Source organism: Alligator mississippiensis, chromosome 3, assembly GCF_030867095.1.
Source record: "Alligator mississippiensis isolate rAllMis1 chromosome 3, rAllMis1, whole genome shotgun sequence".
NCBI lineage: Eukaryota > Metazoa > Chordata > Crocodylia > Alligatoridae > Alligator > Alligator mississippiensis.
This window is the reverse complement of record NC_081826.1, coordinates 197,580,130-197,595,513: the sequence shown is the minus strand read 5'-3', so window position 1 is coordinate 197,595,513 and position 15,384 is coordinate 197,580,130. Positions and strand designations below refer to the sequence as shown.

Here is a 15,384-nt window from a genome sequence, read left to right as displayed (position 1 = left end):
GCCCAGAGGCAGAAAAGGATCTTGGAGTCATTACTGATTCCAAGATGAACATGGGCCGTCAATATACGATGCAGTCAGTAAGGCTTAGCTGCACCTTGCCATGCATCCACAGATGCATCATGAGCAGGTCCAAGGGGGTGATCCTCCCCCTCTATGTGACATCGGTCAGGCTGCAGTTGGAGTACTGCATCCAGTTCTGGGTGCCACACTTCAGGAGGGATGTGGACAGCATTGAGAAGGTCCAGAGGAGGGCCACACACATGGTTGGGGAGCAGCAGGGCAGGCCCTATGAGGAGAGACTACGGGACCTGAACCTGTTCAGCTTCTACAAGAGAAGTCTGAGAGGGGATCTGGTGGCCGTCTATACTTACCAGGGGGGACCAGCAGGGAATGGGAGAGTCCCTGTTTCCCTGAGCACTGTCAGGAGTAACTTAGGAATAATGGCCACAAGTTGACTGAGAGTAGGTTCAGGCTAGACATTGGGAGGTACTACTTCACAGTCAGGGCAGCTAGGATCTGGATCCAACTTCCAAGGGAAGTGGTGCTCGCTCCTACCCTGGGGGTCTTCAAAAGGAGGCTAAGTAATCACCTAGCCGGGGTCATTTGACCCCAGCATTCTTTCCTGCCCATGGCAGGGGGTCGGACTTGATAATCTGCTTAGATCCCTTCTGACCCTACCAACTATGAAACATGTCTGTCTTTATCATTTAGCATATATTAAATTTCACATTTTTCTCTGCTTGTTTTTAGAAGACACCCTCCTGTACTGGCATGGGAACCCCTAGAATAAGCTCCCTTTGTTCCTTCCCCCCCCCCCCCCATTCTGAAATGGGGACAGACTGGGAGAGAGGAGGAGCCATTTCTAGGGGATACTGGCCTCAGGCTCAGCAGACAACAGCTAGATTCCCCTCCCCCTTGGAACCAACAGTGAACTTCTGTTTGGTCCAGGGGATCCTTGCAACTCAGACACTTCCTGCAAAATGCTCTGAGTTTCAGCAGGGAGCTGCACTTCTGTCTGCACCCCCCCAGTGATCAGAATGCGTTTCGGTTGGAAAATAAGATACAGCTCTGTGTTTCACAGTGTCTTTATTTTTTTCTGTTATCATTCTCAGAGTTGGATTTGTTCCTCTCTTTTTATAGAGCTTTTCTTTTAAATAGCCTAGCCTTACGTAGACCATGCTTGATATATGATTCCTCTGTTTTTGTCAGGTGCTAAATAGGGAAGTCTTTGAATTAAGAATCATTAACTACTGAACCTGAAGTGACTTAACAAGGCCAGTAGGATGTGTGCTGAGAATGGTTGTAAGGAAAAGCAAAGTGTTGACTTAACACTATTCAGGATTTGTTTTACTTATTTTTTTTTTAAAAGGCTTTTCTTTTCTTTTCTTTTTTTTGTCCTTCTCTTTTTCCTCTTCCTAACCTTCCTTTCAAGGTTGGCTCCCTAGAACAAGCAATGCTGGATGCTTTAGTGATGGACCGGGTGGATTTTGTGAAACTGTTAATAGAGCATGGAGTGAATATGCACCATTTCCTTACAATATCTCGACTGGAAGAACTCTACAACACAGTGAGTATCTGAACCCCAGTTTCAAGGTAAACTACTTGATAGATAGATGGACAGAATGAATAGGTGAAATACAAGGCTTGATTCTTTTGTACCATCAGTGTAGAGCAGTACAAAGCAGTAATCTGTAAGCATGTCTTGAGTGCTGTAAATTTAGCACACACTGCTCAGGGCAGAGAGAGATGCATAGAGATACACACGTTTCACCCAGGAATGTGAAAAGAGAGGGAAGCCATGCTCATTTACTCCCTGTGCTTAACAACTGAAACAAATTGTTAACTTGCTTTCCTTCACTTTTACTGAAATATACTTGATTCATTTCACAAAGTGAAATATGACACAGCACAAATACATACTCCTTTTACAAGTTTTACAAAAATATTATTGTTTGGACTGGTTAAAATATTATGGTAAATACACATTTGAAACATTGCTGTTTATTTTTAATTTCTTCCCAAATGCTATGAAAAAAATGAATACCAAAATACTAGCAAAATGAGAAGAAATCTGAAAATTATTATTTTTCATTAAAAATCAGTACATTTAGAAAACACGTCCATTTTTCTTTTCTTTTTTTTTTTTTTCTTAGGACACTCTCTGATCACTGGAAAATGTTTCAAATTAAAAAAACCCAAACAAGTCTGATGTAATGTGATAGGATGTGATGGGATTCTGGGGCTGGCTGGCAGGACCAGCCCATCACTCATGGAGAGTTTGATTCAAATTGAATCTCATAAGAAATGATTTTAGATTTTAATCTGGACTCTGATGTACATTTATCATACTTTAAAAATGGAATAGAAGGGACACCAGCTTCTTATAAAGAAAGGCCATTGCATTTGTAGAAGCTAGCAGGAAAGCTTGACTGGCAATGGCTTATCTCGGAGGGCTGAGAACATCCCACATGCCAGAATAACCCAGCTTGGGTCTTAGGTATGCTGGTGTTCTGACCCAGCTGCCAACACTTCTCCCTGTTCTCCAGTGGTGTAACAAGCAGGCATTGGGGGCAAACCCTGCTGGCGTGGGGCAGAGTTTGTGGTTCTGAGGGTGGTGGGGAGCACATGGGTTGCAAGGGTGGGGTGGGGTGGGGTGGGGAAGGGGAGTGCAGAATCTGGGAGCAGGAGAGAGTTGGGAGGGAGTGGGGGAAGACAGGAAGACAGGAAGGTGACAGCAGTCTCCATGTCAGAAACTCCAGAACAGTCCCTGGCTCTGCTGCTGCTTCTGCCCTTGCATGCTTTGTGTGTTCTGGCTATTGCTCTTAAAGCAGCAGCAGTCATGGATTGTTTTGGAGTGCCTAGCAAGGCTGGACACAGGCATGGGCAAATAGGGTGGCCACCTAAGGCCCAGGCAGAAAGGGGGCACAAAAATGGTCATTTTAAAAATATCATCATCATCTCTGGTGAAGGGGGACCCGATACTAGAAGTTTGCCCTGCGCTGCCAAGAGTCTAGGTATGGTGCTGGTGCCTAGCATGGGTATGCTCTAGGGCTGTGTGAAGCTTTGGGTAGTGATTCGATTTAGAGGAGATTTGGCCCGATATGGTGGCCAAATCCAAAACAAATCAGGGGACCAATAAAAAGGCTTGAATCGATTTGAAGCTCTCCAAATCTTCAGAAAAGATTCAGAGAGCTTCAACGATTCGGACAGTCCCTTCCCACTGCAGCAGGGAGCTACAGCCAGACTTGGAGCTGGTAAGTAGGGGGAGGGGAGGGGACCATGGGGGGACCCCTGCCAGGCCCCATCCCCAGCCCCCCCCCATGGCTGCCCTGCTCACCCCAGCTCCTAGTGCTTTAAAAAAAACCCCTGACTTACCAGGAGCTGCCAGGCAGGGGATGATCCCTGCTGACCTCCACCACCCCACGCTGCATGGGGGGCTCTGCACAACCCCCCCAGCCCCCCTCGCTCTCCCAGCCCCCCCCCCCCATGGCTGCCCCACCTGCCCCAGATCCAGCCCTTTTAAGAAAAAAGTAACTGAGAGAAACCCCGGGACACACCAGCTCCTGCAGTGGCCTTGGGGGGAGGAGGGGAGGGGCTCATGGAAGAGCCTCCCATGTGGTGTGGGGCAGCAGGGGTCACCCCCGGCAGGGCAGGAATGGTGAGTGCGGGGAATTTTTTCAGTTTTTTTTTCCTTAAAGGGCAGGAGCTGTGGCAGGCAGGGTAGCCCTGGTGGGGAGGAGGGGGGGCTCATGTAAAGCCCCCTATGCAGTGGGGGGCAGTGGGGATTGCCCCCCACCCAGCAGCACCCGTTGAGTTGGGGCTTTTTTTGCCCAAGTGCTGGGAGCTGAGATGGGTGGGGCAGCCATTGCCAGGCTGGGAGAGGGGCGGGGGATTGGCCTGACAGTGAATCGATTCAGGACAGTGATTCGAATCACCGAATCGAATCGCTGTCCCCCAAATTGGCTGAAGCCAAAGCAAATGATAGGTGCTTTGCACAGGCCTAGTATGCTGCCAGAACATGACCTCTTTGGGGGCCAGGGGTGATTCAAATGCCCCTCCGAAGCTGGCGCCAAGGATGTGTGCCCTTTGCACCCATCTCATAGTTAAGTTACTGCTGTTACCCAGCAGTGGCATGGGCTCAGTTCTGACTTACCTGGTCCCAGAGCAGTTTCTCACCCTTTGGCTCTGGTGCAAGTGAGGCAGAGCCCCCCTGCTCCCCATCACTGAAATCCCATTGGAGCCCTCCACTGCTGAAACACCACCAAAGTCCCCCCTGCTCCATGGGCCAGATCTAGTGGCTTTGTGGGCCACATCTGACCCACAGGCTGTATATTGCTGATCCCTGGTTTATCCTGTGGATCTCCTGACATGTCTCTCTTTAACGACTATTGACATGCCCACAAAAAGGATCTACTTTTTAAATCTGCATTTCTTTCTTTTTTGCTAACATCACAGAAACAAGGACCAACAAACCTTCTTCTGCACCATATCATTCAAGATGTAAAACAGGTAACCCAAATGTGTGGGGAGAGGAGGGTGTAATGTTATTTATCAGGGTCTGGTAACAAAAACTGTTTTCACATAACATTGTAGAACGTTTAGGATTAGACACAGTGCTTTAATTGTTATGTTTTATGGTCACTGAATGAATTATCTCCAGCCCCCAGTCCTTAAAAGCCATTAATCTGGCATGCTGCTATGGAAGGCTCTCATGGGTTCTATACCTTAAAGTCAAAGCTTTGTACTCCAAATAGTTCAAATACTCTTCATCTTAACTTACATAAGTAACATTACTAATCAGTAACACCAGGGACTTACAGAATCAGTGCTGTAACTTTGCCACAGTTCGTTCTTATAAGGGCCCTGTCCCAGTCAAAAGTATTGCCTTGTTAAACAGGAACAGCTAAGTGTGGGTCAAGCTGAACAGACTGAGATCTGGTTATGTACACTTCAAAACAACACTTTACAAGATGAACGTCTTGGACAGCCCCCTGTGTGAATGTGGTGTCCAACAAACAGCACAGCCCTTAATCGAAAGCTGCAATCTTTACAAACGCCCAGACTGGGCAGGTGGAATCCACACATTGAGCGACAATACCAGACAGTGGCTCAGAGATTTTGAAGTTGATATCTGATGAAAGAGAGAGCTAGATAGATAGTTCGACAGGATGCAACACTCTTTCTATATGCTGCATGAGAACAGAAGGTGGCAGTGAATGATTACTGTATATAGAGCATTGCTGGGCTAGGAATCATTAGCAACCTTGTTGTTTGGCTGTAGAGTTGATCTATTTCAAACTATCACTGTTATCTGTTGTAACTCATAACATTGCAAATGCAGGAAGAAGTGATGCTGTTCTTTTTGCATCTTCTCTTAAGTCAATATCTGGATCTAATTCATTTGACTCTACCTTCTTAGTATATGAATCTTAGAATAAAATGAAATGGGAAATTTGGCTGTTCACATGATTTTCCTGTTGTAAATTGCTGTCAAACATGGTATTAACTTCTGGTCATAGGTGGTTTTGATACCTATGTTAATGATGATTCCGTGAATTTATTCAGGATGCCATGGCTTTCATGACAAACATCAGCTATTCCAGCTGGGTTCAAAGACTGCCCATATTGATGACATGCTCTAGGTCTATATGCAGTGAGACTGGAGGAAGTACTTTTGTCACGGTCCAGTCATCTGAGTTAAGAACTCTTGTCTGTTCTCACTCATGCGGAAATGATGGACTTGTTTATATGGTCGTTCGTTTGAAACCATTGGCCCCTTGTGCTCCACAACACAGTGTTCATCCACTCAGCTGTTTTGTTGATGGTCCAGTGGAATGTGATGATGTTCTTTCTGTGTTCATTGCCACGAGCGTATCTTTCTCAGAGGATTCCAAGTACACAGATGATTCATGATAGGAGAGAATACTGGAGTGCTAGCATTTGCCATTGTAATCTTTTGCATCAGAGAATGTTTGCATTCCTATGCCATGACAATAGCTGAAGCCATGGGAAATTTTCTTCTTGAGCATAGAATCTGATAAATCCCCACCAGTGTTTTGAGTTTTGGGTAGCTTGATAAACTTGGATTCTCTGAAATCTAGTAATGAAACCCAGAGTTTTACAGGGAGAGAGACTGGCAATTTAATTCATGAAAGATCAGATCAGTCAGATTTGAGCCTTATTGACCACTCAATAGGATCAGTGTCTGAGCAGGAGGGAGTCAAAATACAGGATTAGTCTTTTTGATGCAAGCCAGAACTAGACTGAGGCATACTGTGCTAATAATGCTATTAAGTCTTAGCTCCCAAACTTGGAGAAATATAGCTGCGTTAGTGAGTCTCATTAGCCTGAGTGCAGAATCACAATATCAAAGTAATGCTGCTCTTAGTTTGGGAATTAATGCATGCGCAATATTGCTTCTATTGGCAGTTATTGCTTAGTGTGTCTGAGCACAGCTTTGTCAGATAGACAGACATACTTACAGTTTGTGCTGTTTAATACCCACTGGTATCATTTACTAGTACTGTATTTTGATTGTGCTTGCAGACTTCCACTCAGTCACCCAGTCCTGTTGATCCAAGTATTCCTGGCTGATCAAAGCCAGTGAAAAGACACGAAGCACATTTTTGAAAAGCATTGCTAACCTCTGCCTTCTCGGAAGATCAGCTGACAGCTAATTTGAAAAGGGTCAGGATCAAAAACATCATCTTCAGATGTCACAAGCCCAATGCTAACTAAAATCTCTCATTTTTAGGAAATATCTTATTGATCTTTATCAGTCTTTCTTGGAACCTAGGAATACCATCAAAATTGTATTGGTAGTATGTGCAGTTCCACATGGTTTTATTGTATCATTCTCTTTCTATGGAGCAGTTGAGTAAATTTGTGAGGTACATCAGGCTTCGGTGTCCTCATTATGCCAATAATATTTATATCTATGCCTCCTTTTCACTGGTCCTAAATTTGTTGTTCATGCTAGTCCTTCACTGTCTAATACAAACATAGATAATGATGAAGATGTGTTGAGGTTCAACTCTAGTATGATGGAAGGGGATGCTCTGTGGCAAAGAAGCATGTACACAAAGATAGACACAATGCATACCTAACTGTCAATACAACACGTGGAAGTTTCAGTCCTTCTAGCTTCATGCATTATTCTTGAATTCCTAGATGACCTCAGTGGCTTTTCTCTGCGGCTGGTTGTAATATTGTTTACTTAAGATTAGCCTTGAATCTTCATCCAGAAAAACATAGTTTATATTCTGAACGGTGCAGGCCAATGCAAATGCATAGCACCGGTGTTCAAGTCTATCCACTAGCTCTTGTTCGTTTTCAGTTCAGGTTATTTCTGATTATTTTTAAGTCCTGAGAGTCTGGCTTTTGCTCTTTACCTTGCCATGACTGTTAGGATAATCTAGGTAGCGCTGGGATCACAATAGAAGCATTTGGACACTCGGATACTCCAACTAAAGGAGAGCGTAGCTGCTACCTTCCTCAGCAAGCCAGGAATAATGCATGTGCAAGAAAACAATTAGAACATAATGGCTGCTTCAAATATGTGTGTGTCCATACCCTGTCATAACTCACTTCAGGCTGGCCAGCATGCAGGTTGCTATACTATATAAAGTGCCATTCTAAATATTTTAAGTATTTTTGTTACAGAACACCCTTTCCTTGGACTATAAGGTATCACTGATTGATATTGGCCTAGTAATAGAGTACCTGATTGGTGGAGCTTACCGGAGCAGCTATACAAGGAAACATTTCAGAGTTCTATACAACAGCCTCTACAGAAAATGCAAGGTAACATCTATGAAATAGTAATCTGTGACACTTAAGTGTAATACCCAGAAAATTGCTTCAACAATAAGCAAAATCACAATGCATTCACATATGTTCATAATATATACAAATATGACTTTGCTCTGAAAAATATCTGGTAAAATGGCGCGCACATTTGGTGTTTTTCAGTTATTGCAGCATCAGCTATGATAAGTTTACAAGTAAAAGCCTAAGGTGCCTATAGATGTGTCTGGAGGCTGCTCCAATACGCTGCAATTACAGTGCATTGGAGCAGACTTGATTAATAGAGTCTACTGAGGCATGCTAAATAGTGCGCTCCAGCCAGCGTCCGTGTCTCATGTATCAGTGTCCCCGTGCTTCAAAATGGGACTGGGGGCGCTTTAACTGAAGCTTGTTCAACCAGCTTTAGTTAAAGCACCCCCGCTACCATTTTGAAGCACTGGGATGCTGATAAACAAGATGTTGTGGGCACTTTAATTAAAGCAGCTCTTGGAGCTGCTGTAATTAAAGTACCCCTTCCCCTCACCCCTGGAACACATGTAAAAATGCCCCTAGTTTTTAAATTAACAAACTGGTGCTGGCCTTTGGGAGCCAAGTTGGGCTCTTTTTTAATTTATCACCAGCCGTAAAGGGTTTGTAAGCCACTTCAGCCTCCATTTACACTTGTGCAATCATATTGTCTATCCCGTTATGTCCACACAATCACAGAAAATAGGCCTGGCAAAACATCAAGAGGGCAGCTAATTCATCTCCCTGGGCCCAAGATCAGCTAGGCCTGAGCCATTCCTATTACATATTTGTCTAACCTGTTCAGTGTTTTAAGGTCCTGGAAAGTTTTGATTGCTGAATTCAGAGTCCAGACTGCTAACTGTTATGCCATGAAACCTGCTTGCTGTAAAGTACAATTACCACAGGGGGTAATATTTTTCCATACTTCATTTTCAAAATATAACTGCACTTTAATTAGAGTATTTCCAAAAGCCAAAAAAAAAAGAAGCATATTGCTGTCAGAACTGATAGAATACCTTACACTCATCAGAGAGAAAAATATGCAACACAATTTGGGGTCATTGGAAAAACAGAGGGAGCTACCAGGTCTTCGGTTTTTTTGTTTGTTTTTTTGAACTGGGATAAGCTCTGTTTAGCGAAAAATATAAAAAATGATGGTTGACTTTCTGAACACAAGATATCAATTTTATATTCTCTCTGGTATGATTTAATCATCTCTCTCATATTTAACAATGTTGGGGAATGTCAGTTCTTCAAATACCAAGGTGCTGCAGGGAATGATGAAAACAATCTAGCAGGTCATCATGTTTCTTTTGAGTCAATATTGAAAAAAAATCCCTGAAGATGCTAGACATACTGTCTTCCAGAAGTATAAACAAAAGTTCTTGATGACTTGTATAGGTAAATATCTTATAGGTCACTTAAATATTTTGAACAAATTCTGACTTGGATCATTACATTTTGAGTGTACAATTCCCCTAATACATTTGATTTTAGTACTCTTCATGAATTTCTCAAATTGTTATTGTGTTCCTGAATATACTAAAGATGCCCTGCTTCACTCTAACTGTAGCTGGACCAGTGAAGAGTGCAGTCATTATTTCTCTTTATACAGCACTTGCTCATCCCTAATTAAAAGAGCTATTTTCATGGAGCCCTCATGGAAGACTAGACCCCTATTTTTTCCTTAAATGTACAAAAGACTCCACATTTTTTATTATAGCTGGAAAATTAGGGGGGATGTGATATTTTTCCTTTAGAGTAAAATAGTTTTCGAGTTAGGTAGGAAGTAGGACTTTTTCCTTTCATAGAGTAAACAGAAGAAACTCTGCTGTAATTATAAGGATGACAAGTAAACTGCTGGTTTCAAAGATGGCATTTCCCACAAGTGCTGCTAAAATCAGAGATAAAATGAGAGGAAACTTCATCCCTAATTTTCATTTTCTCTTTTTGTGTTTTATGGCCTATCTTTGGAACTAGCGAGTGGTCCCCAGCTTTTCTCAAGGCTTTTCTCATCATTCTCTTCATCAGACTAATCAGATGGGTAGCACAGTTGGATCTGCTGAAAACACTTTGCATTCCCAGTTCATCAGAACAGCACAGCCTTACAAATGCAAGGTACTATAATTGCTTTCTTACCTTGGGAATTTGTTAGGGATATACCCAACTGAAAAATCAGTTTAAGAGGTTTATTATAGATATGAGATGCATATTACCATGGAATAACTACCTAAATGCCTGAGAGGAGAAGGATGTATTGCACACACAGCTCAAGAAGCACAATTATTTCTATTTTACAATACTGAGTTAAAATTAAACTCATTAACCTTCACACCCTTTTTGATACAGGCTTTTGTCCACTGAAATGTAACATTGTCAAGATTCTCTAATATACCACACAGGTAAAGACTCTCTTATTCAGATGCAAAGATAAGATTCAGTGGCATCCCTTACTTTACTGCTTCACATCCAAAACAAAATTTTATCTATGCAGAAATAAAATTCTTCAGAAGTCACTTGGTGTTGTCAACTTCACAATGACGGCAAAACATTTTCTCTTGAAACTGGCTCTACTAGGTACATATAACAAAATTAATTCTATTATTCTCTCAGACAGAACAGCATGAAATGAGAGTATTTTCATTAACATCACTGAAGTGACTCAAGATTAGATTGTGAATCTGTTACACTGATGAGCACTTAATCATCTGAGGTTGTAGGCAGACAAAATTCTATATCTTTAACAGGGTGTGGGTGGACTTACGGCTATGAGTGTGCATTGGCTGATCTGTTGTAACTGTTTGCTATCGGCTCCTATTTTACAGTAAATGAATCTTATAAATAATTTATCCCTGAATGAAACAGATGGTAGTTTAACTTGTATTTACCAAGGAACAGAGTGGACAGACAAGAGAGTTGCAATGGATTTAGATAAACTACAATAAATCCAGATCTTGAGTAGTTTTATGGAAGCCAACATGACTTTTACCCCACCTTTAATAGGAAAAGGTCCAAACACAGACTCACAGTATAACAATCTTATACTATAATAAAAATCAACACAATTGTCACAAATTTGTTAGGGGTGATTCACAGTACTGGTCACTTTTCCTTTATTAGTGTTATAAGCACACCACAATAAATAAATCAGTGTTGTGAAATCTGAAGGAGTGGTTAAGCAGGCTAAGGCACAGTTTCAGAGGGTTATTCAAGAGCCTTTTAAAATCAAATGTAAATCTCTTATTAGTTTTTTCCATTGATTCAAGCAACTGCCCAAGACTCACATTTTAAATGTTCATTAATCTTCAGAAATTCGTTTGTATATATTGATCACTGACAGCACCAGGGTATATTGAAGTTAATCTGTATGTATTTTATATATATAGCATTTATTTAAGTTATAGCAGCTCACTCAGGTTTTTGTGTACTAATTTACAGGAAAAGTCAACTGCTTTTCGAAAGTCTAAAAAGAAGTCAAAAGATGAACTCAGCCTTTCAGAGGATCATGACTCTGCTGGCTTTATTTACCCCTATAATGATCTTTTGGTTTGGGCAGTGTTAATGAAAAGGCAGAAGATGGCAATGTTCTTCTGGCAGCATGGAGAAGAGGCCATGGTCAAGGCTGTCGTGGCTTGCAAACTCTACAGGGCAATGGCACACGAAGCTAAGGAGAGCAATATGGTGGATGACACCTCAGAAGAACTGAAGAAGTACTCAAAGTATGAGTTCTCTCTTCACTTCAGTTAATAAAGATCTACAGTGCTTAGAATGGTTAGACATTTTTCTCTCCATCAGCTAAAAACTTTTAAGATCAGTGATTCCATATGCTGCAAAATGTACAAGCACTATTTTTTTCTATGTTTCCAGCTTAATATCTGAAGGTCTTGCTTAGACTAGCTTTAAAGGATTAATGTTAGCATACTAGCTAACAAACTTATCTGAAAAGTATAAAATAAGCAAGGAACTTTTACTTAACCAGCTTAGCACAGGAAAAGGGTCACGTACCTTTGTCTGTAGTAGACGTACCAAATGTTTTAGCACGAATTAGCGAGTCCATGTTAAAATAATGCTTTAACTCCTAGTCTGTGTAAGGAGAAATGTGCTGATGTCTCTGAACCAATCAAAGTGATCACATGGGCTGAACAGATTAAGAAGTCTTTCTGTATCTTCCAAGTTTTAATTTTAAATTTAGTCTTTGGCCACCTCTTTGTTAATAATGACTGAGTAACTAAGGTGGAGTAGGTTGGGACCTCAAGGGCAAATTGCCATTTTCATATAGACTGCCAGCTCTATAGAGGTCTATTCAAAATGAGATTTTTCTTATCCCATTGAGAAACACTTAGGGCTATAATGAGTTCAAAATGCTTATGCAGTTGCCTACAATTTCCACCTATAATGATGGCAAGTACATTATTAAAGTAAATAATGCTGAACAATATTGAGGTCTGTTTGTAATCACATGGCAAAGTTAGGAGATAAGATTAGGAGGAGGTGTTGAATGAAAAATGAGGTAAGTCATAGTTAATGCAATGTCATATCTGCCACATGTGGAAGGAGCTTTCCAATTAGATTACTGCTAGATGCATTGGATGTATGACTTTGCACAGACCATTTCATATTCTAAAATAGCTGCTGCTTCTTTTTTCTTCTGTGCTGCTACAGTGAATTTGGGCAACTTGCTTTAGACGTACTAGATAATGCATTCAAACAAAATGAGCAGATGGCTATGAAGCTGCTGACCTATGAGCTGAAAAACTGGAGTAACTCAACTTGCCTAAAACTGGCTGTGTCAGTGGGTCTACGGCCCTTTGTGTCTCACACTTGCACACAGATGTTGCTGACTGACATGTGGATGGGATGTCTAAAAATGCGGAAAAACTCGTGGTTTAAGGTAAGCTCACTGACTTGTGCCCCTTTTAGTCTGTTCAAGCTGTTGAGTGAGCATATGCAGAGACAGTTTATGCTGAAGCATATGTTCTTTTTAGGCATCCTGGTCAAAAGAAACCACACAGAACCCATTGAAGTCCATGCACATTGTACTGCTGCAGATAACCTTCTGAAAGGAGGAATATTACTGATTCTATTATTCTCCTCATAACAAGATATGGGGGACAAAATCAAAACGTTAGCAAGTAATTCACAGCATCTGAGCTACCTTCAGTTTCACCTTTTTCAGCCCACAACCTGCTGCCCAATTCTCAGAAAAATGCAAATTGAGAATAAGGACAAGGAGTTGGTTCCAAAATTGAGAATAAGGACAAGGAGGGATCTCTTCTACATACCATAAAAGAGATTTACTTTATCTACTTTTTTCTCTAGGAATGATTGCTCCAACTCCAAAACTAACAACAACTTTACTGCTATTCAAAGACTAAAAACTGAGTCCCACAATATGAAAAATAACTTGCAAGATTGTGCAATAGTGCTGTTTGGTGGCTCTTACCATAACAAACCTCAGTGGAGTCAGTAAAAGTGCTCCAGATTTATACTGCAGAAGAGGCTGGCTCCATATGTATATACCACTTGTTCTGAATGAATGTCCTCAGCCTTGTGTTTCTTTTCCAGGTCGTTCTAAGTATTCTTCTTCCTCCTACTATTTTGATGCTGGAGTTTAAAAGCAAAGCAGAAATGTCTCATGTGCCCCAGTCCCAGGACACATGGCATCTTGGTGATCAGAGCCTATCTAGCCCTAAAGATGCGATGTCTCTGGTTAGTAAGACACTACCTATTACTTCCACAGAGTTGGGATAGCACAGTGTTTTTCTACTGCACTGATCTGCACTAGTAGTTTTCTGCTGAAAGCTTTTTTCTCTTAAAATGTTTACCCTCTTAGAAAACTGTGCGCCAGATTTTGCCATCCTTTCTCAGTATGAGCCATACTTTTCTTTGCAACTAGACCTCTTGAAATCAGTGAGGCTAGTTGCATGTAATGAATCATGGGCAGATGTAGAATTCTGAAAAGTGGGTACAGATGGTGAGGTGCATCATTACATATAAAACAACACACTTTTCTCCAGTTAAAAAAAAATGGGAAGCTTAACTAATATGCTAGAGGCCTAGGGTTGTATTATTCATTTTGATTGAAGCAAAAACGAATATAACTTCATTGGAAAGAGTTAAAAACAGTTTTCAAGGCTGTTAAATAGGAGCTTCATTACCAAAAGCAGCTAACAGACAGCAGAATTGCAGAACAAAGGATAACTTGATTGGTGGAACATCAAGACCATTCAAAAGAAGAAAAGGCACACTTTTCTGTCACTTTATAACCAAAATGTTTCTTAAAAGCTAGAAAGAACTCTCAGGTGTATATGGGTTTGCATTGGATCTCAGGAGATGTGTATTCAGTTCCAAGTTCAGCCACACAATTCTTATGCCATGTCAGCAAGTTATTTAATCTATCCTGAATCTATCACTTCCCTATCTGCAATACAGCCCTGCCTCAAAGGAAGGTCATGATGATAAAATAAATACACACATCCAATTATATATATAAAACTCAATAACTAACATTGCACCCCTGTAATATGTTAAAAATATTGTTCAACTATTCAACTTGCAAATGTTCAATATTTCTACTAATTAAATCCAGAATCTCAAACTGGGAACACAAAAAATGAAAAATGCAAGTGAGACACCAGGTTGGCAAAATCTGTGTGAAGTGGCTTGACCAGCTCCACATAAAAATCTTTATGGCGAATTCAGGCATAACAGCCAATCCTCCGGGGCACAGTTCAGCTATCTGGTACTTCCATTCTGAAAACTCATTTTATCTTCCTGCAAGTCCTTGTTTCATTCAGGAAGAGTCTCATTCACAATACAGTCTTGATTCGTTTCCATAGCAAGTCTGTACTGTGGAGTGGCTGAGGCTCTAAGTCTGTGGGAAAAATGTTGTGAGATTATATCATTAAAAACTGTCATAATGCATATACACAAAGAAATCAAAATAAGGGTGTACAGACATGCATCACTCTCATTTCCTAACTTCTAAGAGTTTGACTTTGCAATCTTCATAATATTCTTCTCATATATATTGTGTGTGTAATTCCAAGATTTTTTTTAATAATTGAAAAAACTGAAAATCCATCATGTTTTTTGTCATACAAATGTCCATATGTTTTATCTACAGTGTTGGATCTAAAGATCTCCCACCTAGATCTCTGCAGCTGGAGAGCAGTAGAATAACTGTTAGCTGTAGTATACTGTCAACTTTAGTGTGCAACAATGCCAGAGAGTGTTTGGGAGGTTGTTGAGTTTTTCAGATATTTGCTGACAGGTATAGAGCTGATGAGACTTGGCAATCTTGGATGCCATTCCTGATTTTCTAGCGGAGTGTGCACTAGTGTACACAAGCTCTGTTTATTCTTTTGAAATCTTGCCATTTTCTGTTTCAACACCATAATTTCCTTTTCCTCAGCCAAGCAGTGGCTGAAGGTATGTGTGGAATTAAGGGCCAGATTACTGTCCCCAAGGGGAAAGATTAAGGGGGCATGTAACACTGTAAGGTGCCCAGACCGATATAAAGCAGTACTATTCCCCCTAATCAAGCACATAAGCTAATCAAATTTCATGTTA

The 15,384-nt window shown here is 41.1% G+C and overlaps 1 protein-coding gene across 3 annotated transcripts in view; it reads left to right on the top strand.

The window, feature by feature from the left end:
* TRPM6 (transient receptor potential cation channel subfamily M member 6) overlaps window positions 1–15,384 on the top strand; it is a 119,665-nt gene that overhangs the window by 53,996 nt on the left and 50,285 nt on the right. For 2 of the 3 annotated variants that reach the window (XM_059724798.1, XM_019478180.2), the window contains exons 12-18: window positions 1,433–1,567; window positions 4,456–4,509; window positions 7,663–7,803; window positions 9,793–9,930; window positions 11,251–11,531; window positions 12,475–12,703; window positions 13,378–13,521. In XM_059724798.1, the coding sequence (XP_059580781.1) occupies window positions 1,433–1,567; window positions 4,456–4,509; window positions 7,663–7,803; window positions 9,793–9,930; window positions 11,251–11,531; window positions 12,475–12,703; window positions 13,378–13,521 (1,122 nt within the window). The remainder of the gene's footprint in view (window positions 1–1,432; window positions 1,568–4,455; window positions 4,510–7,662; window positions 7,804–9,792; window positions 9,931–11,250; window positions 11,532–12,474; window positions 12,704–13,377; window positions 13,522–15,384) is intronic. The other variant, XM_059724797.1, reaches the window with a different exon arrangement.